We start from the raw sequence: 22863 nt of genomic DNA, 5'->3' as shown, positions 1-22863 counted from the left end.
AATAGTTGAGGCTGCTGCTCCTGAATCAAGGAGGTTTGACAAGTATTCTAAGACTACTGAAACTGGGGCTGTAAAAGGGTATAACTGTCTTTTCTGGATCCAGATAAATCCATTCCATTTGCTGAGATAGGTTCTCCTAGTGGATTGCTTATGAGAAGCCAGAAGGATGTCACACACTGGGGAAGTGAGGTTATTCTACCTGGCGATTACTGGAAGTGGAGAAACCAAGCTGTCAGCCTGAGACTGGCAATGTTTGGGTGAATTAATCCTTGTGGGTGAGAGATCAGTTCCAAAGAGGGATCTAGGATCCATGGCTGATCTAGTAGATGAGGCCAAAGGAAGGGAAACCAAACTTGTCGTGGCCAATACAGGGCAATGAGGATTACTCTGCTTCTCAATTGAAGGGCTTTCTTCAGGAAACGGTGAATGATACAGAAGTCCCATAGGCCAGTCATGGATCAGAGCATTGCTCGGGGATTCCCCCTGTGGGGGAATTAAGGCAAAGTAGTTGCTGCATTTGTGGTTCATTGGGGAGGAGAAAAGGTCATAGCAAGGCTGGTCTCAGCGGTTGAAAATCTTCGTCGCTATAGTTTGATTCAGGGACTACTCATGAGGCTGTAGGATGCATCTGCTCAGTCTGTTCATAATCATGCTGGAACTCCTGGGAATGTGCATTGCTGTCAGAAAGCAGTTGGAAGCTATCGCCCATTGCCAAATTCTCATAGTCTCTCGACATAGTGGGTAGAATTTGGTTCCCCCTATTTGTTGATGTACCAAACTACTGACATGTCTGATTGAATTGCAATCGCCCCTGATGGAAGGATGGGGTGAAATGCTTGCAACGCTAGTAGCACCCCCCCTCAGTTCTAGGACACTGATATGCAAGTGGGCCTCTGTTTCTGACCAGGTACCCTGGACCGTCTTTCCCTGGTATAGCCCCTTTCACCCCGTGAGGGAAGTGTCCGTGGCTGCCATGGCTTTGGGCTGTTGAGGATAAAAGTGAGGACTCCATTGTGGTCCGTCTGGCTTCATCCACCACATTAAGTCCTGTTTGCATGTCTGAGTTATTTGGATTTGGTAAGATAAGGGGTGGTGTAGAGGATACCACTGAGTTAGAAGGAGCCATTGTAGGATCCTCATGTGAAGTCTTGCTTGGGGCACTATTCTGATAGATGCTGCCATAGAGCCCAGGAGTTGTAGTACTAATCTGGCTGGGACAAAGTCTTGACAGAGTATCATCCGAACCTGTGATCTTATCCTTTGAATTCTGTGATCTGGAAAAGAGACCAGACAAGAAGTGATGTTATGAACTGCTCCAATGAACTCCAGGGATTGAGAAGGATTTAAGTTGCACTTTTTCCAATTTATTAAGATTCCTAGATATTTTGTCAGTTTCAGGGTATAAGAAAGTGTTGTTTTCAGTAGACAATTGATGGGGGTGGTGAAGAGCCAATCGTCCAGGTATGGAAACACTTGGAATCCTTTTTGTCTCAAGTGAGCTGTCACCACTGCCATATACTTTGTGAACATTCTGGGGGCTGTACAGAGTCCAAAGGGCAGTACTCGGAATTGAAAATGATTGGCTCCTAGCCAGAAGTGAAGGCATCTTCTGGAGTATTTGTCCATTTTTATATGGTAATACGCATCCTGATGATCTATTGAGCACATCCAACAGACTTTCTCCAGTAAGAGGAGAATAGACTGAACCATGACCATCCAGAATTTTTCTTATTTGACAAATTTGTTTAGTATGCTGAGATCCAGGATTGGTCTCCAGTCCTCTCAGTTTTTTGGCACTAAAAAGAATCTTGAGTAAAATCCAGATCCTATCTGGTCTGCTGGGACTGTTTGTATGACTCTTTTTCTGAAGCAGCCTTTCAATTTCTAGTGCTGTTGGTTCCCTTTGACTGGGTGGAATGTCGGGAATTTTGAAAGGTGTAGTGGGGCAAAGAGAGAAAGGGATTTGGGAACCTCTGGTAATTATCCATTGTACCCATAAATCTGCTGTTATTGCTTGCCAGGCAGAATGGTACAAGGCAAAACATCCCCCGACTGCTTCCAGAAGAAAGCAATTGGGCCGGTCTTCAGGAGCGCTGATAGGGTTGCCCTGAGAAGGAATCTCTGGAACTCTGGTTACGTGGACCTCCTCTGCCCCTAAAGGGGCATCTTCCATTTGAGTTACCCCCTCTGCGTCGGGGAGGGTATACTCCCCACGTGCGTCATGAAAAGGACCCTGTGATTTTTTGTGCCACATCTTTCCACTGCTCTGGTTCCTAGAGTAGGAATGTTGAGGGGTTGAAAAACGTACACCAATGGCAGAAAGGGTCTTGCCGTCTTGCTCGCACCTGGCCAGAGTGTCTTTAACCTTGGGGCCAAAGAGAGAAGAGGCTTCCACTGCAGCAGTCAGAATGGAGGACTTAAAGGGGTCTGCAAAGTCACAAAGGTGCATCCAGGTGTGACGTCTCATGACAACACCTGAACCCGCTGCTCTAGCAGCTCCTTCTGTGGCATGAAAAATCAGGCACATGGAGGAGCTGGAGATGGATTCAAGGGTAGTCAGTTGTGAGGCAACCTTGTCACGGACCTCATCAGACATGGCTCCTGCTAATGTTTTGGAGAGGTCAGTCACTAGGTCTCTCTGAAGCATGGTGAAATGTGCCAAATAATTCAAAGACCTAACCGCAAAGGTCGATGAAGCAAAGACTTACTTCCCTAGCCTTTCCACCACCCAGGACTTTTTGTTAGGTGAGTGGACAGTCTGGCTCTCCTCTGCCAGTTCTTTTTTGGTAGCTGCTGCCACCACCATGGCATCTACTGGAAGTCCCTTAGACCAATGTGGATGCTGTTCCAGGAGAGATAAAATTTTGTCTAGCCTCCAAGGAATCAATTCAGTGGTGTCAGGGCATTTTCATGCATGCTGCATGATGAGCTGGACAAGCTCACCTGCAGGTAAGGTCACTCAAGAGGTAGAGGGGCGAGCATGAAAAGTATGCAGGAACACGGACTCCTCGGAGGAAGGATTAGAGGGCTTCCAGCCACCCCTCTGTTTCAATATTTATAGGATGTCTCCAAAGGAGACATCATCAGGGGGTGACCATGGGGACCCTTCCCCTTCATTGTAGTCCATGTCATCTGTCAAAGACTCCTCAGGAGAGCCTATGTGCTTCTTCCTGCACATCTTCTTATGATGTACCTCTCAGTGGGGCCTTTTGAAGAGGACTCTGAAGAAAAAGTACCCTGGGGGAGGGTGTCCTGAGGCTGTTGTGCTCACTGTCCTATAGTCATGGCTTGCATCAGCTGTGGCTCAGAGGGGGGAAGTAAGGGTTCAGACACCATAGGCATACCAACTGAGGCAAGGGCCCTCTCCATTGCCTGAAAGGCCAGCCTGCCCAAAGAGGGATAGGAGCCTGGAACCGAGAAGGACAACCTTGGAACTGGGATCACACCCCACTCCGATGAGCCAGCCCCCAAGCAAGGAGTCTCACGAGGGCTAGGCACCTAAAGGACTCCCGGAACCATGGACGGCTCCATAGAAAAAAATCGGTGCCATACCATGAATTCTGGTGCCAGTGGGCCAGCCGCGATTATGAGAGAGGCTCAGTACTGAATGAACTGGGAGCTAAAGGAATGGCTCCAACACCACGGTGAGATCCACCAGTGGAACTGAAGCAGTGGGAGCCAAGGAAGGTGTCGGATCAGAGGACATTGATGAGTGCAGAGAAGTCAAAGGAGGAGAGTAAGCTGGAGTCTGTGGAGAACAATTCACACCTCCGAAAGGGAGGGAGGCTTTGGAAGGGGTTGTAATCCCTCTGGCCATCAGCAGCTGATCGACAAGGCACACAACATCCAGTTCTGAGAGGCTCCTTGTGGAACATGTGGATATCCCTGATGGAGACTCTGGTCTTTCTAGGAAAGGGTTGTATTGATGTCCTAGAAAGGGATCCACAGATGGAGAATATTTGGTCCTGTCTGTAAGAGTGATTGGCACTGAAGTATGAAGGGCAGATTGCAGAGATGGTTCCAAAGAGGTTAGTAAAGCTATACTCAGTTCCGTAGTTGAGGACGGTGCCAAGGGAGATAGTGCCAGAGATGCTGGTGTCGATGATTTCGGTATTGAAGGGGTTTCAATAATTTTTAAGGTCAATTCCAAAGCAGTAGCTATGTATGGTGCCAAAAGAGATGGTGTCAGGGAAGCTGGAACCGATGTCTGCACTGAGATAGTCACTGGAGACACTGAAATTGAAGACAGTGATGAGTATGGAGACGAAACTGCTGGTACCGTCAACATAGACTTAGATGGCTCTGACAATTTTGATATGGATTCCTGTTTCTTCTCCTCTGAAGGAGATGATGGAACTGAATGTGGTCTCTTCTTATTGTGTTTACTAGGAGGGGATGAGCCCTCCATCCCAGAGATAGCCTCTGAAAAAGAAGTCTTGAGGAGGCCTTTCAGGATCAATTTGTTTTTATGTTTGGTTAAAGTTCTGGCAGAAAACCCTTTACAAATCCCACAAGGAGGCTCAAGTGAGAGGTGTGGAATGCCTAAACAATACACACAAGAATCATGTGTGTCAGAGTGTGGTAATGTGTGGCTACACTGGACACACAGCTTAAATCCAGTTGTACATTTTCTCTCAGCCATAACAACAGGTTAAAGAAAAAGGGAGATAGAAAGATTTTTTTTTTTTGGAAAGGTACCAACAATGGTACAAAAGAATACCTTAAAAGGTAAAAGGAGAAAGACTACCAATGATGATAATTCGGTAGATTTACCACAAGGGTAATGGGGAGGGAAGGGAAAGCATTAGAAAACTGCAAGAAACTGTAAGGAAAAGATTAGAGATAGTGGGGATAGTGGGTATTTTAGCGATAAAGATTAGATCAAATTTCTGTCAAGAAAAACAAGTTCTATAGAAAAATAGTTTTGAAGAAAAAAATTTGTCACTCAGCTTGCGAGAGCTGGCTTGACATGTCTTTACAGCAACGCGGCAAACGAGATCTGTGGAAACAAGGGGAAGGATATTGTGGGTAAAACTTTAGCTCGAGAGTTTTTTGGTTGGCCCAAGCTTGATAAATGGCCGCCTTGGTTCCGAGGACAGAACCAATACCCAACAGTAAGGAATGAATGAAGATTAACAACATCAGATTCATGCACTACAAAAATATTACTATAAAAAAATGTTGTTTTACTTATAATTAACTTTCTCTCTCGTCTTTCCCTCTCCTAAGTATTTTTACAAACATTAATGACATGAAGTAGGGCATATGCTTTAGAGTCCCCTAGAAGTTTAACAAAGTCCAAAAAAGTCCAATATTTCCAGATTTTATTGTTCTGTCAGATTTCACAAATATAATTTTTGCTTTGTAATCCCACATTTGTCAATTTCCAAGTTACTTGTTTTATTCCTGGTCATCTCCATCTCCCAAATCCTGTCTCATTGATTCATAGCTTCAGAGGAGGTTACTAGGCTAGCAGCTCTAGAACCCTTAGAAGTCTAGCCATGTTAATCCCGAGTTGCCTCAATTGTCTTTGGTTAGATGGACATAATTTGCAAACAGCATCTATAATGAACACTGATTTCCCAGTCCATGAGGGACATGGGTGCCACCCCGGGTGAATTTGTGGTCTCCCATCCATTTGTCCAGGTTGTTCTTGAAAGGGTCAGTGAGGAGTTCTGCTTCATGTGAATTGGAAGTTATTCCAGAGTAGTGGCAATCTCAATGAGATGTATCTGTCTGCCCAGCATGTTCTGTTAATCTCACAGACTAGATTAAGTTCCCTAGAGTGAGTGACTCTTGTACCATTTGGCTTGCAGATGTGCAGCATATCCATGAGGGCAGGGTCAGAGACTGCTTGTAGGCCAGGTACAAGTCATCTCTCAATAGCATGTATGATACAGAGTACAGTGATAGGGCTTTCAGTCTATCCATGCAAGTCATGGTTTGGTGGCCATGCATTTTCTTGGTGAGAAACCTCCTTGGTCTCTCTAGCTGCTGCAGGTGTCTGGTCAGATACATGCAGGAGGAAACACTGTAGTCTGTTAATGGTCTGATGAGAGCTGAGAACAGTGGAGTTATAACATCCTTAGACCTGGATGCGATCCCCTTACTTATGAGATGTGCAACATAGAGGGCTTTCCTTACCACTGGAAACTTGGTGATCAAAGCTCAGTATTGCCATCTACCTCTGTCCCCATTGGGTTTGAACTTAGGGGGGGCTGTCAATATTGTAATTAGAAAGGAATTCCACTTTGCCAAAGGAGATAATAATGTACTTTTTTTGCATTTAGTTTTAGACTGTGGCTTTGGCACCAGTCATTTTTCTGTGCTAGCCCCTCCTGTAATTTGTTGGGAGAATCAATGATTGTACCCAATTTGCAATCATCAGTGAACTTGGTAAGCCAAAGACCATCTACTTTAGCCTGGACTTATAAAAAATACATTCCAAACAGTAAAGGGCCCAGTACAGATCCTTGTGGTACCAGGTCTACTGATAGAGGTGGAGTCACCAACTTTAACCATATGCACTCTTTTGGTCAGCCAATTGACTACCCATCTAATGATGTCAGGGTTAATCCCCAGGTGGGAGAGTTTCTCAATGATACTTGAATGGGGGATTGTGTCAAAAGTCTTGGCTAGGTCAAGATATGCAGTATGCACTGTTTACTTTCATGCAGGGCTTTGGTGACTTTCTCAAAGAAGTTTATCAGGTTTAATAAGCATGATCTACCCTTAACGCAACCAAACTGGGTTGGGTCTAGAGTTTGAAGGTCATCTATGCCCTTGTTGATAAGGTCCATGATGATCCTTTCCATGGTCTTGCAGATGAAGCTGATTAGACTTATGGGCCTATAGTTCCCAGGGTTGGTTGATGCCCACCCCCCATTTGTGCAAGGGAATTACTGTTACTGTTCTTCACTATGCTGGAAGAAAGCCAGTTCTCAGGCTATGATTAAAGAGAATGCCAAGTGAGTCCACTAGGTCCTGTTTTAGACTGCTTAATAAGCAACCCAGGATGTTATCTGGTCCCACTGAGGCTGTGTTTTTGGCCTTGGAGAGTGCAGATATGACCTGATCTCTAGAGACACTAGGCAGAAGACTGGTATCAGGTAAGCTATGAGGTATGGCTGGTGGGGACAGTGGGGTGAAGTTTGCCCCAAATCTGTCAGCTAGCACAGTGGCAATTTCTTCCGGTACAGTATGAGATGAGTGGTGCCATCTATTACCAGTTTCCAGTTTAGCACATAGCTGGGCATTCCCTTTTAGATTTTGGACATTGTTAAATAATGCCTTATGATCATCCTTAGCTAGAGGACTTTTCAAGATTTCTGATTTGCTTGTTCAAGCTGTGGAGGGAATTCTTCCACTGTTGAGTCAGTTCCCTCTTGTTTTTAGACATCAGTTTTTTCCTTTTCTTATATAATCTGTTTATACTTGAGGTCCACCAGGCTGGCTTGTTTTTTTGGGAGGACCTGGTTTTAATTCAGTGAGACATAGCCAAGTCTATACAGTTGCTTAAGTATTTATACAGGACATTTGTGTATACCTCTGCATAGCAGTCATTGTTGTCTGTGATTGTGGGGTGGGGGGGGGTATAAAGCTTTTTATACCATTGTTTAGTAGGCTGTAGTTTGCTTCGGAAAAGTTGTTTAGTCTGCTTTGCTTCTGTGGTGGGACAAGTTCAATAGTTACTTTGAACGAGACTGATTTATGGTCTGACCTTACCAGGGAGGGCATCACACAGGGAGAATACAGTGACCCACCCCATGTTGGTGAGTACTATGTCTAAGACATTTGAGTCCCTTGTGGAGGTGCACACTATCTGTTCCAGAGCATTTGTACTGACAAAATCCAAGAAACTCTGGGTGAGCATGTTCGTGCTCATGTACGTCACTCAGCTGATGTAAGGATAGTTGAAATCTCCCACGACTAAGGTGTTTGGCTGTATGTCAAGTGACTCCAGTAAGTCCATGTAGATGGTGTGCTTTTCTTGGTTCATGGTGGGGGACCTATAGCCAGCAATGATGTGGTGAGGCATTTTGCCTATAGTTAATTGGACTTGGAGTAGCTTGACAAGAATCATATTGTTTGACCAGTCTTGAGGTCTACTTGGCTTTAATGAAGATGGATACACCTCTACTTTTGGATTTTTCATACTCATTTTGAGGTCTGAACATGTGGAAGGCATGGTAACCTTGCACAGCCAGGGTGCTCTCTGCGGCCTTGAACCATGTCTGAGTGACTGCACAGATGTCAGCATCTTCTAAGGTGAGGATTGCTTTCAGGGAGTGCAGTTTCATATTTAGACACCTAGCATTAAGCAGAAGAACCTTGAGTTTGTTTTGAGTGAATTTTGTTATGTTGGAATTTTTTTTGTTTTGACATTGCCTAAAAAAGGAACTATGGGGGAAGCAAGTGCCTTTGCTAGTATCTGAAAGCATACAGGAGACAGGTGCAGACCATCTGTGGCAAATCAGAGTGGTCTGTCGACCATGTAATTCCAGGCTGACAGATACTGGATCCCCCTAGAATGACACCAAAAGCTAAGCCAATTGTTGAAGTCAATCATTTTTTGTTTATATTGTGCATCATCCTGGGTTAAGGTAGAATGTTGCATAGAGCTAGAGGCACACCTGCCTGGGACACATAATCTGAGAGTTCAGTCATGTCTCTCTTCATATAGTCCAGAGAGGTACATTTCAAGACATTCACCCCAACATGGACTATGACAGAATCATAATAGTGCTTGTTGTTGAGTGCCTTGAGGCATGTGTGATATGACGGATCCTGGCACCTGCCATGCAGCTGACTGTGACCTTCTTCTTGTCCATCCTGGTAAGGGGAACATCTGTGTGTCTCACTACAGAGTCACCTATGACCAAGACATTAGGTTTTGAGATGTTTTGCCTTAGGAACTTATTTGTTGAGACACTGGTGTATGTGTTATTATGTGTAGTGGTTTCTATTTGCATAGCAGTGTGTGCGAGTGTTTTATGTTTGGGAGGTCTCTGATCTTTTGGTAGGCTTCTAGTGAGTACCTCCGCATATGTGGGTTTATGTATCATGACCTCATTTTGTGTGAAAGGTGAAGTGTTTGTGCTGACAAACTGTTTGATACCTGCTTTGTTCTTATGTGAGAAAACGGATTTCAATTTTCTAGTGTAACTACATCTCTCACTAGGTATTTGTTTGCTTTAGGAATAAGTGGTTGTCAGTATACATGAGGTAATTACTACATTGCCTCAGGATACCCATGCCAATCAGGCTGTCTGATGAAATGATGGGAAACTGCCTGTCAACTATAGCAGATTTTTAATGTATGTACTATTAGGGAAGGGATTGGGTTAGTTTGACCAGTTTTTGTGCTAGGAATAACAAAGGTGCTTGTTCTGTTGAAGGCTATGGATGATATGTGTTGCAATGCTGCTCAGTGTGCCCACGGTGCAGTAGGGAAGCTTGTGAGGGTTCTACTGACAAATATCTTGGGGAAAAATTAAGTTTTAGGACAAGGCTGGATCCATACTCTTCTGCCACAAGGGTGCAGGGTAGCCCTTCTTAATGTAAGATGGCTGGTTTAGTGCTCACGTGTATCAATAACAGGCTATATACAGCAGATCTGAATCTAGTCTATACCATCTATATACCAGAACAGTGTAAATTAAAGTGCTTCATTTCCAATGCTCTCTCGATTCTTCTAGTCAACTCTTCTGCTTTTTTTTTTCCTTCATTCAAGCATTTTCTGTTTAAAAATTGGAAAAGGCTTCATTGGCAGAGAAGTCTGTCTGTGGTCTTTATTACCAGAAGGGCAAGAAGCAGACTCTCCTTCCATTTCACAGCTCACTCTTTGTTGGACAAACTTTTGGATTTACTCCTTCGCATGTACTGCATCAAAAATGATTTTGTCCCTCCAGGAATTAATATTTTGAAGAAAGCTGAGTACAGCAGTTTGAATCTCATGCCTGCTTCTTGGCATTCTCTGAATAGCGGAATACATTTTCTCCTCTACTGCCTGGTATACAGTGAGTAATCATCATTCACAAACACTTTGCTGTCTCTCACTTTTAGTACTTTGTTCTTCTGCCACAGTTTTGTCAGAATCAACTCTTTCTGCTGGCAGGATTGCATCGTTACTATTAAAGGTCTAGGTTGTTTTCTCATAGGCAGGTTTTGAGCATACACACAATGAGCCCTTTCAATTAACAACTTTTGTTGAATACCAGTCCAGTTGCTTATAAAAATGATACAGTCTGTTCTTTCCAGCTTCTCTGGTACAACAGAAAATCTCAGGTTTTCCCTAAGTGCTGTCCTCTAATTCAAAAATTTTTGAAACAGCTCATATTCAGCCAGTCTTTTCTTCATTTCGACCTCTGATTTTTGCAGTTTTACCACCTCATCTGAATATCTGTTTAAACCTTCTTCCATTTTTTTCCAGCCTTTTGTTACTTGAGTTGATATACTCCATCTGTGTTTTGTTTATTTTAATCAGGTCTGTGTGCAGTCGCCTTATAATTTCCTCTAGGTTACTGGAAGTCATGTCTGGAGCTTACACTGCTTTTTGCTGAACAGCTGCAGTACTCTTCCCAGTCAGTGTTTTTTCCTCACCTTTTGTAACTGACAGTCTTCAGCTCCTCTGTATTTCTTTCTTTCCTCTCATCCAGGCAGTGCACTTACTAAGCGATTACTGAAATCTATCCAGAAATATAAGTCCACTGGCTTTCTCTGCTGAGTTTCTGTTTTCACACAGAGAGACCTAAAATTCAGCTGTTACTCAATGTGCAGCTGACTTGAAAGTCCCCTAATAAGGAAAGATATTAAGCAAAATCTGAGAAAAATATTATGAAAAAGACATTTGATTAATGGGGCCGAAGGGTAAAAATGTATAAGGCAATGTTAGAAATGTTGAAAGGATTACAGTCCCTAAAATATAGTTAAATGATAAGAAAGTGGGCTATGGCCCAGACTAAGAAACAAATACATGAGCAATCTGATAGGATTAATTCATTTATTTATTTATTTACTTACTTATTTTATTTATCCTTTGTTGACTGAGTTAGTCCTACTAGTCCTACCAGCAGCCTCTTTTCAGGGGAGACCTGAGGAGGTATTTATACTCTAAGGAGAAATTTGGCCAGGGAATCATGCAACTTCCCCTACTCTTTCCAGTAGGTCACATGGGATCTTTTACATCCACCTGAGCTACCACCAACTCAGGCAGATGAGGCCTGCAAGATGGTTGAGACAGCAAAAAATGAAGAGGAGGACTGGCCAGATAACAGACCCACAGACTAATGTGGTAATAAAATCCTGGCAAATAGTATGGAGATCTTTAGGGAATATGATGTAAGGGTTTAAAGACAAGCTGCAGACCAGTGGCAGGTTGTTGCCTAAAGCAAAAAATTATTTAGAGAAAATATAACTTTCAGCTCTGAAGGAAGCACAAGGAGATGTTTTGCTCTCACCCATAACAGAAATGGAAGTGATGATGTAGCTCAGCAGGCAATGAAGAGAAGGGGAATTGCTTTGAAACTGTCTTTCCAGTGGAGTTCTACAGACAATGGGTCAAGTTAACATAAACCCAGGACAAATTATTCAACAATACTCGAAAAGGGAAATTGATTTTTGCCTCCTGTAAGGGAAGAATAGCATCATTTATCCCAGAAGAGGAGAACAATCTTTCTAATCCAGGGTAATACAGACCCAACATAGTCCTAAACTATGATTATAACATTTTTATAGGGGTGCAATCAGCAAGAATAACTAAATTACTGCCAAAATTAATGCACTTAGATTAATGCAGATTCATAGTGGAGACATAGACTTTTGACAATATCATAAAACTCCTATGATATTAGAGACAGAAAGAATAAAAAAATGAGTTGCTTATTTTAAATGTAGATGCAGATGAAGCGTTTGGCACAAAGGAAGCATTTCTTCATGTCCAGCCATGGTTGCGATAATACGTAAGTACCGGAAAACAAAAATCAAAATCAGAGCAATATATTATCTTATATCTTAACACATTCTCTAGTTTAGTATTATCACTATTTATAGGATCAAGCACAAAATATCTAGGAGTCAGGCTTTACCATTTCAAAATTCAATTGGTCAAGCTAACATGAGAAGAAACCATGTCAAAAATATTGGGAAAAATTGACAAGCGGAAAGCAATAGTAATGGAGACAAACCACAAAGTTTAAAAAATCAAATGTTTCTAGTTCTGTTAGTAACTTACTGATGTTAAGCTTTCCTACCCACTCCATGTGAAAATGATCTAAGAAAAATAAGGAAAAGACTCCTAAAATTTCTGTGGAAGAGTAAACATGCTAGGATGCAATGAGAAAAGACGAGGATGCCAACACAACTGGGGGGTGGCAGTCACAGAGAATCAGGATTAATACAAGGCAACCCCTATTAAAATTGTTATATCAATTCCAATGTGAAAAATATCATTCAAGATGGAAATACATTGTGCTTAAGCAGAAAGGGGTCCCACATAACTCAGAGAAATTTGCATTTTGGACTTATTAGGATAAAGAAGACAATAGTGAAATCTTTCTAGTTAGAGTAGGGGAGGAGAAATAAACATTATAATGAGCAGATAAATTAGGAATTGGTATGAGAAAACTCTGCCCTTAGGATCAGACCCTTGAGACAATAGTAAAAACAGTAATATGGAAATATGGAACATGAAATATAATTTGAAGCATGAAAAGCAGCTTTGACAAGCAAATGGAAACCTTCCTTGACAGTAGGCAAAAAGAGACTATAACTTGCATGAGGATGACAGGATAAGGTACTTGGGATTATAGGCAAGGCTCTCTAATTAAGCAATAGGACCCCAGTAGCTCAACCACCTCATTTGGTGGCTTTCCTAGTTGAAGCCAGGCTGCATATCATAAAATTGAATGGCCTTATAAACAGAGTAAATAAATCATAACATGTGAGACAAAGAAAGGCAAATGATAGGGTTAGGTAAAAATGGGAATGTCATGGGGGAAGCCTGGGATGAGATATGTCCTGTTCCAGTTATGGAACTCAATCTAGGATATTCAGAATTCTCACTTGGAAATCAGTACACATATATTTTTAAACTCAAGGAATATGGAGAGCAGTGTTATCAGAAATGAGTGAAATTTACAGGAGATGCATGGAGGACCAAATACGGTCCTCAGAACATATTTTATGGTAAAGTATGGAACTGGCCCCTTTTAAACCATTGTTACAAAGTCTGATAGAAAAGACATTTGATAAAAAATAAACTTACAGTACAGTTGTGAAAGTTGAGCTTACCTTAACAGTAGTAATCGAATTATCACTGCTGCAGTAGCCTTAGCTACATGGGTTATATCCTGCCAAGGGTATAATGGCCAGTCAGCTTACAAAGCTTCAGAGCACCTTCCACATGCCTAAACTGTAGAACAGTGCATGCGTATGTACCTTTTAAGAAGCATTTCTAGATGTAAGCATATGCATATAAATACTGAGCATGTGCAGGCAGCAGTGGCATTTTGAGGGAACAGCCAGAGTGTTAACATTTATGAGTGTGGTAGTCAGTTTATTTATAAGTTTATTTAAGTTTAAGCTACAAAGCATAATTTCTGATGTGTTTGTGTGTAATAAAGCTGCTTGAACTGAACCCATGAATCTTCGGCTATTTTATCCTGACCAGATGAGCGACATGGTGTCAGAAGTGGGATTAAGAGAGAGACTTCTTCAAGCCATGAGGTGCAGAGTTGAAGGTGAAGGCAGATTAAGCTGGTTGAGTGAAACAGAGCTCACACAAACAAAAAGGGCAAGAAATGAACTTAAGGTAACAAAAAATTGCACAAATGATTTATTTGGCAAAGAAAATGAAACAGAGCATTTGTAAGGCACAAAACACATTATTACTCAAATGACTAGCGCAAAACATACTATTAACCAAATGAAAGTCACAAAATGCATTATTAATTAAACAAAATGTTTGAAACTACAATATTTGATAAAACTAGCAGAAATATTCATACAGGGCTCAGAGTTACCTTTGGTTTGCATGCCGAGCAAGTTTGAAGTAAAACAGGCACAAGAAAAGTATTTTGAGCACAATAAGAGATTAAAAGGGCATAACGAGTACAATAAAAGGACAAATTAAGCTTAAAGAGCAAGGTGACTGCATGTTTTTTAGTAAAAGACCGTGTTTTGGGCACAAACTACTATTTCGCATTGACCAAAGCCATTCAAATGTAACTAGAGCTGTTCGAAGTATCTCAAGAGTGTGCAAAGTGTTTGTAGAGTGTGTGCTTTATTACGGTGCAATTATATCAGAGAGTTTACTGTGTGCAAAGTACAGTTGTATGGCAAAGTGTAGTCAGAGTACAGCCATTTTGAAAAGTTTCTTGTGCTGCGTACATTTATTTGTGGAGTGCCGCTATTTCAAAGTGTTTCTTACACTGTACAGAGTTGTTTTGCAAAGTACAGCCATTTTGCAAGGTTCTAGTCCTGTGTACAGTTTATTTGAAAAGTTTATTCATCTCTAAGTATTTCTTAGTTCGAACTTTTTCCACTGTGTACAGTTTATTTGCAAAGTGCAGTCATTTCAAAGTATTTCTTACACTGATAAATAGTGGTTTCACAAAGTACAATGATTTTAAAGTATTCTTGTGCTACAGAGACTTATTTGACAAAATGCAGTTATTTCAAAGAGTTTGTTGTGCTATTGGGCATAATTACAAGTACTGGCATAAAGTTCTGGCGTATATTTGTGCGTGTATATTCTTACATAATTTCAAGTACCTACACCACTGTGTGTTGAGATGACAGAAACATTTTGCAGACCTAATCCACTTGTGTTTGATCATAATATAGCAGAAAATTGGAGAGTATTTAAGCAAGAATATGATATTTTTATACAAGCAGCTTTTTCTGACAATGATGCACGTACAAGGGCATTCATTTTGTTTAACTTCGCTGGGTCAAAAGCCATTGAAAGAGAGTGTTCATTTGTGTGTGTGTCAGCAGTATATGCAGGAGAAGGGGAAAACCTCCATACTGTTGCACTGGCTGAAACAAGGGAGGACCCGGAGTGCTTAAAATGCAAATTTAGAGAAATGTGCAACCCTAGACAAATGTTAAATTAGAGTGGCACATTTTATACAAGAGACCAAAAGCCAGGTGAAACGTTTGCAGCTTTTATCACTGACTTGAGAAACAAAGTCAAAATGTGCAGATTTGGTGACTTGAAAGATGAGTTAATAAAGGACAGGCTTGTGTCTGGTGTTAATATTGCTGCAGTGATAAAGATTTTTCTTCATGACCGTGATTTAATGTTAAGCAAAGCCACAGAGATTTCCCAAATCCATGAACTCACAGAAAGGCACACAAGTATGCTTACAAGTAATACAAGCATGGTTTCAACAGCCTCTAGAGCAAACATAGGCAGCATGCAGCACATGGCAAGCAGAAACAGGCCTAAGCACACGACAGTTGCAGCTTCTATGGGGTTTCCTGGGAGAAGTCATAGCTTTCAAGGAAGTTCAAAGATTAGGTCAGTAAAAAGGACATGCTCAGTGCAGTATAAGGGTGAATTAGCAAAACCCAAGTCAAGTCTTATTGTTAACTGTCATAATTGTGGTGCCAATCATGAGTCTAAAAGAGAGAAGTGCTTAGCATTTGCTCAGCAATGCCACAAGTGAAAAAAAATGGAATAATTTTCAAAAGTTTTGCAAATCAAGCAAGCCTCATTCAGTTATTAAGAAATGTCACTCAAAAAAGCAAGTTGATCATGTAGAGAGCCGCAACCCAACTTTCTCTGTAGAGGGTGTATCAGTGGTCACTGAAAAGGTTAATGCAGTAGAGTTGTTAGCAAAAAATGAAGTATTTTGTATTGTCCTGATCAATGGCAAACCCACAGAACTCAAAGTAGACACTGGTTCAAAGTGTAATGTAATGTCAGCAGAAACATTTGCTAAAGTCAAGGTTGGTGAGCACCTTAATTTGGCTAATTGTGTGAAGCTTGTTGCTTATGGAGCTGAAGAGATTCAAACTGAAGGCTCAGTAGTGCTTTCATGCTATTCGGCTGGAAACAGTTACAGCTTGCAGTTGTATGTAGTTCAAAGACCTGTGCAGTCATTATTACGTCTCAAAGATACTCTGAGAATGAAACTGCTTTCTTTTTACCAAATATGTACATCATCTAAGCACATGTCCCAGTTGCAGCTTTACTAATGCTATTTTCTGAGAGTATGCTGATGTTTTTGATGACAAGTTAGGCAAACTTCCAGTTGTGTTCTCCCATGAAAGTAGCCCCAGAGGTCAGTCCAGTGGTCAGACCAGCAAGGAGAGTTCCAATAGCTATGCAGGGCAAAGTCAAGGTCCAGTTAGACAAAATGGTGCAGCAAGGTGTGATTTGTCCAGTCACATAACTAACTGAGTGGGTGCCTTCCAAGGTAGCTGCTCATAAGAAAAATTCAGATGACATCCGAATATGCATTGACCCAAGAGACTAGAACAAGGCATTAAAAATACCTCATCATCCTATGCATACAGTCGAGGAGATTGCCACCCTCATGCCAAATGCCACTGTTTTTTTTTTCTGTCTTAGATACAAAGAGTTCATTTTGACAAGTAATTCTTGATTGCAAATCTTCACTACTGACTACATTTCAGTACCCCGTTTGGTAGATACAGATTCCTCAGGATGCCTTTTGGGATAAATTCTGCCAGTGAAGTCTTTCAGAGTACAATGGAGCAATTTTTTTCAGGCTACCCCTGTGTAATAATAATTGATGATTTACTGGTTGGAGACAATGGTGAAGCAGAGCATGACAGAAACCTTAGGAAAGTTCTGGACAGAGCATGTGAAGTGAATTTGAAGATTAATCCTCTGAAATGCAAATTCAGACTGTCAGAAGTTACTTATGTAGGTCATTTACTTACCAGTACAGGCTTACTGCCAAACCCTTCTAAACAAGCAGCCATTCTTGAGATGCCAGCTCCAGACAATGTCCAAACCCTAGAGTGTTTTCTTGGTATGGTTAACTATTTGGGCAAATTTAGCCCTGACTTTGGTGAGTTATCAGTGCCTTTGAGAGAGCTGACATACAAAAATGTTGCCTGGTCATGGTTAGAACAACACCTGACAGCATTTGATCATCTCAAAAAGCAAATTGCCATCCCGTCTACACTAAGATACTATGATGTTTACAAACCAGTAGTTCTTTCCTGTGATGCTTCAAAGTTCGATCTTGGTGCAGTTATTCTTCAAGAGGCCAGACCTGTTGCCTATGCATCTAAAACTCTTACCCTCAACTGAAATGCAACATGTTCAAATTGAGAAGGAACGTTTGGCAATTGTGTTCGCATGTTTGAAGTTCCATGATTATACTTATGGCCAAGCTATCCAGATAGAAAGTGACCATCAACCTTTAGTCACTGTTTTAAAGAAGCCTATGCATTCCACTCCAGCAAGACTACAAAGAATTATGCTCAAATTGCAAAAGTATAATTTCAAAATGGTCTATACAAAAGGCAAACTTCTTCATCTGGCTGATACCTTATCCAGATCATCCAGAAATACCACAGAACAGCTTAATGCAGAGAATTTTGACTTTGATGTCATGGAAGTGTGTAATTTTTCTACCACACGACCTGATCAGCTAAGAGAGCATACAAAGACTGATCCAATTTTGCAAAAGCTCAACCACTTCATCAATGTAGGATGGCTGTCAAAGCAATCCTGTGCACCACCAGAAGTACAACCTTATTTTCCATACAGAGATGATATGCTGATGGAAGATGGTATCATTTGCAAAGGTCCAGAAGTTATTGTTCCTACTTCCTTACAATATTAATACATTCAGATTTTGCATCATGACTACCCAGGTTCTGATTCTACCAAAAGAAGGGCGAGAGGACTAGCTTTCGTCTTGTTCAGTGTGCAACAGTACTAAGACGCATTTGCAAAAAGAGCCACTTCAGCTAAGCCAAATTCCTGAACTACCTTGGTCAACAGTAGCCACTGACATATTTGAATGGAACAATCAGCATTACTTAGTGTTGGTAGACTCTTATTCGATCTGGTTTGAGATCGATTTGCTACCTAACCTAATGTTCAGTGCTGTTATTACTAAGATGAAATGTCATTTCTCAGTCCATGGTAGTCTACACAAAGTTATTTCTGATCTTACTTAGTGGAATCTGATTTACAGAACATAGGAGAAGCAGCAGACATCTTCTGTGTCAGAAATGATATCGCAGGATCATACCTGTGATACAGACTCTAGGTCTCAGAGCAACCCTGACAATGTTCATACCGAAGAACATGTCTCATTATCCATTCCCATTCCTGATGATGCCCCAGTTGTTCCCAAAATTGAACATTCCTTGAAGACAGTCCCCGTTGCTAGATCCAGTTCTGACTTTTATGTTACATGATCAGGTCATATTTCTAGACCTAGTGTAAAATACACAGTGACCTGGACATGATTTTTTATATGCGTCTGGTTTTGTATGACTGCATGTCAATGAAATAGTTCTGTATAATTGCATGTCAAAAGATAATTTCTGTAAATTGCATGCCAGTGAATACTGTCATTTTGTGTATGAATCATTTCTCAGAGGCAGGATGTAGAACAGAGCATGTGTATGCACCTTTAAGAAGCGTTTCCAGATGTAAGCACATGCATATAAACGGTGAACACGTGCAGGCAGCAGTACCATTTTGAGAGAACAGCCAGAGTGTTAACATGTATGAGTGTGGTAGTCAGTCTGTTGATAAGTTTATTTAAGTTTAAGTTATAAAGCCTCATTCCTGATGTGTTTGTGTGTAATAAAGCTGCTTGAACTGAACCCACAAATGTTCATCTATTTTATCCTAACCAGATGAGTGACACAAACTATCAAGCAGCTCAAGCTGTGCTGACTAAAAGACAAGTTTGTGTACAAAGCACTTCACAGTTTCTGCCAGCAGGAGGGAGGCTGGGTACTCAGTGGACTACACTAGGAACAAAAAACATAAATGTCCACACCCTGGTATAAAAACACACTAAAAACAAGGGCATTAAGGGAGGGAGTGGCTACTGCAGCAGTGATAATTCAAACATCTACTGTTACGGTAAGGTCAACTTACATGACTGTACTACTTTCATTATATTGACCACTGTTGCAGTAGCCTTAGCTATATGGGTAGATTGCCACAGATAAATACATTTGGAAGGGGGAAGGGGAAGAGTCCAGGAACTCCTGGAGTATGGTTCTAGCAAAGCTTGATCTCAACCTAGAGAAGGAATCACGCTTACAGTGCTTTGTAAAAAGTATGTTCAGAGGACCAAGTAGCAGCTTCTTGAATATTTCCAGAATCCAACCCTTTCCAAAAAGTCATAGATAAAACTAAGGACCTTGTAGAGCAGGACTTGACTCTGCCTGGAATATATTTGTTATGGTGAGTATAACAGAAGGTAATAGCCTTAGACAACCATTTGGAAATAGCCTGTTTTGATACAGGTTATCCTTTCTTACCTTCACAAGAAATAAGTAATTGATCTGTGGATCTGAGAGGTCTAGTTTTGTCAAGCTAGTACTTAACTTGTCTGTGGACAGACAAGGTATGAAGTATCCTTTCTCCCTTAATTTTAGATTCTATAAAGAAAATGGGGAGGTGGATAGTTTGGCTTAAAGATCATGTTTAAAAGTGTGAAAAAAGAAGTTATGCACTCAGCATAACGTTCTTTCTGGGTTGTCCATTTTCATTCTTCCTCAACTGTTGGGTTCGGATCGAAACCTCAGATCTGACTCGGCCTTTACTAAAGCTTGTTGTAACCAAAAAGCTCTTGAGCTTCTCCCTTACCCACAATGCACCAACCCCTAACATACCTCAGATCTCGTTTGCTGATTGTACCAGAAGTGATATCTATTAACATGTATATATATCAAAAGATACCTAAAACTGTATGTGCCCTACAGAGGAAACTATATCTGGAGGTCAATCAAAAGGACAGTGGTGTCCTTATAATATCTCACTCTTCCAGAAGTAAGTAGAAACAAAGGACAGGGGTTGTTGACCGGGAAGCTGAGGAAGAATGAAAATGGACAACACAGGTGGAACGTTATGGTAAGTACACAACTGCTTTATCTGATGCTATCAATTTTCATTCTATTCTTAACTGTTAGGACAGAGTCCCCAGCTACCTAAAAACCCTGGGTAGACTCTAACATAGGATATTTCTGAGCACAGTTGAACCAAAAGATGCTCTGCCCCTTGAGACTAGATCTAATTTGCAATGAGAGGTAAAGGTATAAGGACTTGACCAAGTTGCTGCTGTACATATGTCGTCCATGGAAATCCTTGATAGAAATACTGAAGTTGCCACGGATCTAGATGAATGGGCTCTTACAGGTTTAGTTAAGGTAAGATCCAATTTGTTATAGATAAAAGAAATACAGTCAGACATCTGGCTAAAGTTACTTTTTATGACTGGTTTGTCCAATTTCAAATCTGCAAAGGAAAGAAACAATTGATCTCTCTTTCTGATTTCTTTTGTCCTGTGTAGATAAAAATGCAATTGTCTATGAATATCCAATAAATGCAACAAATATTCACCTTTGTTTGCAAATTTAGGAAAGAATACTGGCAAATTAATGGACTGATTGATACTGGACTCTGACATCACCTTGGGAAGGAAGGATATATTGGTTCATAATGTAACCTTATCCTTATAAAAAATCAAGTAAGGAGGTTTTGAAGGCAAGGCTTGAAGTTCTGAAATTCTTATTGCTGATGTGATGGCTACTATAAAGAGAGTTTTTCAAGTGAGAAACTTAAGGTCACATTTAGCTGCTGGTTTAAAGGGGAAATGTATTAACGCTTGCAGTAGCAAGTTCAGATCCCATGGTGGAGTAGGGTCTTTAAACAGTGGTCTTAAAAGAAGAGTGCTTCTATAGAATGCTTTGCAAAGTTTGCAAGAGGCAACAGAAGAACCTCCAAATCCAACATGAAAATAAGATATTGCTGCTAACTGAACCTTAATGGTAGAGGAGCTTGCCCCTTCTTTAAAAAGTAAAGCTAAAAATTTGAGTATGTTATGTATCAGAGTTGAAAATGGCTCAACATGATTTTGTTGTGCTCAGTAAACAAATATTTTCCATTTAGTTGTATAGGGTAAGGGATTAATAGAAACCAGATAAATAAGGTAGAAAAGGCAGAATATAAAATCTGAAAGATGAATTATAGCTTATCTGAAAAATACCTATGAAGCTCAAGAGCTATGGCTGATCACATCTTTTTGTGAAAAGCAGCAAACAAGATATAAGATATGTTAGAATGTGGTGCATTATGGGTAAGGGAGAAGCTCTAGAGCTTTTTGGTTATCACAAGGTTTAGTAATGGCCAAGATGGATCAGAGATTCAGATCCAAACCCAACAGTTGAGGATAGAATGAAAATTGATGTCAAATCATGCTTTTCTTTTCAAACAAAAAAGCATTCACATGCATCTTTATCTATGCAGACACTTTTTTGTGTGAAAAGAAGTATGCTTTGAAGCTTTTAAAAAAATATAAAGGTTTAAATATTGCTTCTGAATGCAGAAGACAGAATTTAGTAAGCTGTGTTTACTGCAGAGATATTCATAAGGAGGGCAGGGAGTGGTTATGTCATTCTGCGTTCCACCTTTAATATTGCTGGATTAGCATAGGTAAGCAAATGTAAATTAGTGATGTAATTGCCAAACTGTTAAATTAACAGTTTGGCAGAAAACTAATGATATAATGATTATAATACTTGCACTGCAAGCTTGACAGTTACCTTATTTATATCAACGAGTGCCTTTGCTTCTTCATGCTCTCTTTTCTTACGTTCTGCTTCAATTATCTCAAAGAAATCTTTTTCTGCTTGGGCAATAAGATCTTCACTAATTATCTCAGACTCTGGTTCCTTTACGTCTTCTTCCTTGCCTTGTTCAGATTTGCTTCTCTCTTTCAAACGCATTTCACGATGGCGAGCTTCCAGGATCTTCTCACGTTTGGCTTCTCTTTCAAACATCTGTGGATTTAGAAAAGTAAAAAAGATGTAGGTGCTTTTCTGTTATCTGGTTTAATGGCAAACACTGAAAGACAGTATTCCATACATTGTTACCATTTAGCTGGTGTCATGTCCTTGTTCTAAAATGTTTTGTCTAGTGAAAACATCCAGAAAACATGCAACAGGTAGTCTTGATTTAATCAGCTGAAGGACACATTTGCTCTCAAGTCAAGTTTAATTTTTTTCAAGGATATGATAAACCCATCTTTATATTAAGCACTACATTTGTTTGGACTACATCAGCTTTATACAAAGCTGGCAGAATTTTTGAATCATGATCATATTCAGAATACGCAAACTACATTATTAATATATCAATATCTAATGCATTTTATATCATACCTATTTTAAGAAACTCACATTTTAACTTTCCTTATCACAATATTGTATGTAAATTTTTATGATGTAAAAGGCTAAGTAATTATTCAAAAACTACTGAATAAAGTTATCATTATTAAAAGAAGTTTATAAGAAGTCTCTTCAAGCAATGAATGCTCTCTAAGCTTGTGAAGGCACTCTCAACTCGTCAAGTCTTTATGACATGACAACTTACGGACGGGTCAGTTTAACATGCATAACTGTGTACAGTTTTAAAATGAAAATTGCTTACCACAGTAGCCTATTTTGTTTTGTGAAATGGTTCCATGTACATACTAAAGGACCACACAGTGGCACTTCTCATGACTGACGTGCTGTTCTTTGAACAGTAAAATTATTACAAAGGAAACCTTCGCTGTATATGAACCTACACATCTACTAAAGCTGTATTAATTCTACGGCTGTAAGGAAGTGGTATTCAGTAACAGATGT

General features: G+C 40.4%; 1 protein-coding gene across 1 annotated transcript in view; it reads right to left on the bottom strand.

Moving 5' to 3' along the window:
• Window positions 1–22014, bottom strand: part of LOC122800105 (dynein axonemal intermediate chain 2-like) — a gene marked incomplete at its 5' end in the record, with an annotated part of 133848 nt that extends 111834 nt beyond the window's left edge. Inside the window, one exon of the mRNA XM_044069627.1 lies at window positions 21778–22014. Within this exon, the coding sequence (XP_043925562.1) occupies window positions 21778–22014 (237 nt within the window). The remainder of the gene's footprint in view (window positions 1–21777) is intronic.
• Window positions 22015–22863: the final 849 nt, after the last annotated feature.

The sequence above is a fragment of the Protopterus annectens genome, chromosome 4.part0 (genome assembly GCF_019279795.1).
Source record: "Protopterus annectens isolate FY-2018-M chromosome 4.part0, PAN1.0, whole genome shotgun sequence".
Classification (NCBI taxonomy): domain Eukaryota; kingdom Metazoa; phylum Chordata; order Ceratodontiformes; family Protopteridae; genus Protopterus; species Protopterus annectens.
The sequence above is the reverse complement of the archived record's forward strand: the minus strand, read 5'-3'. Positions and strand labels throughout refer to the sequence as shown.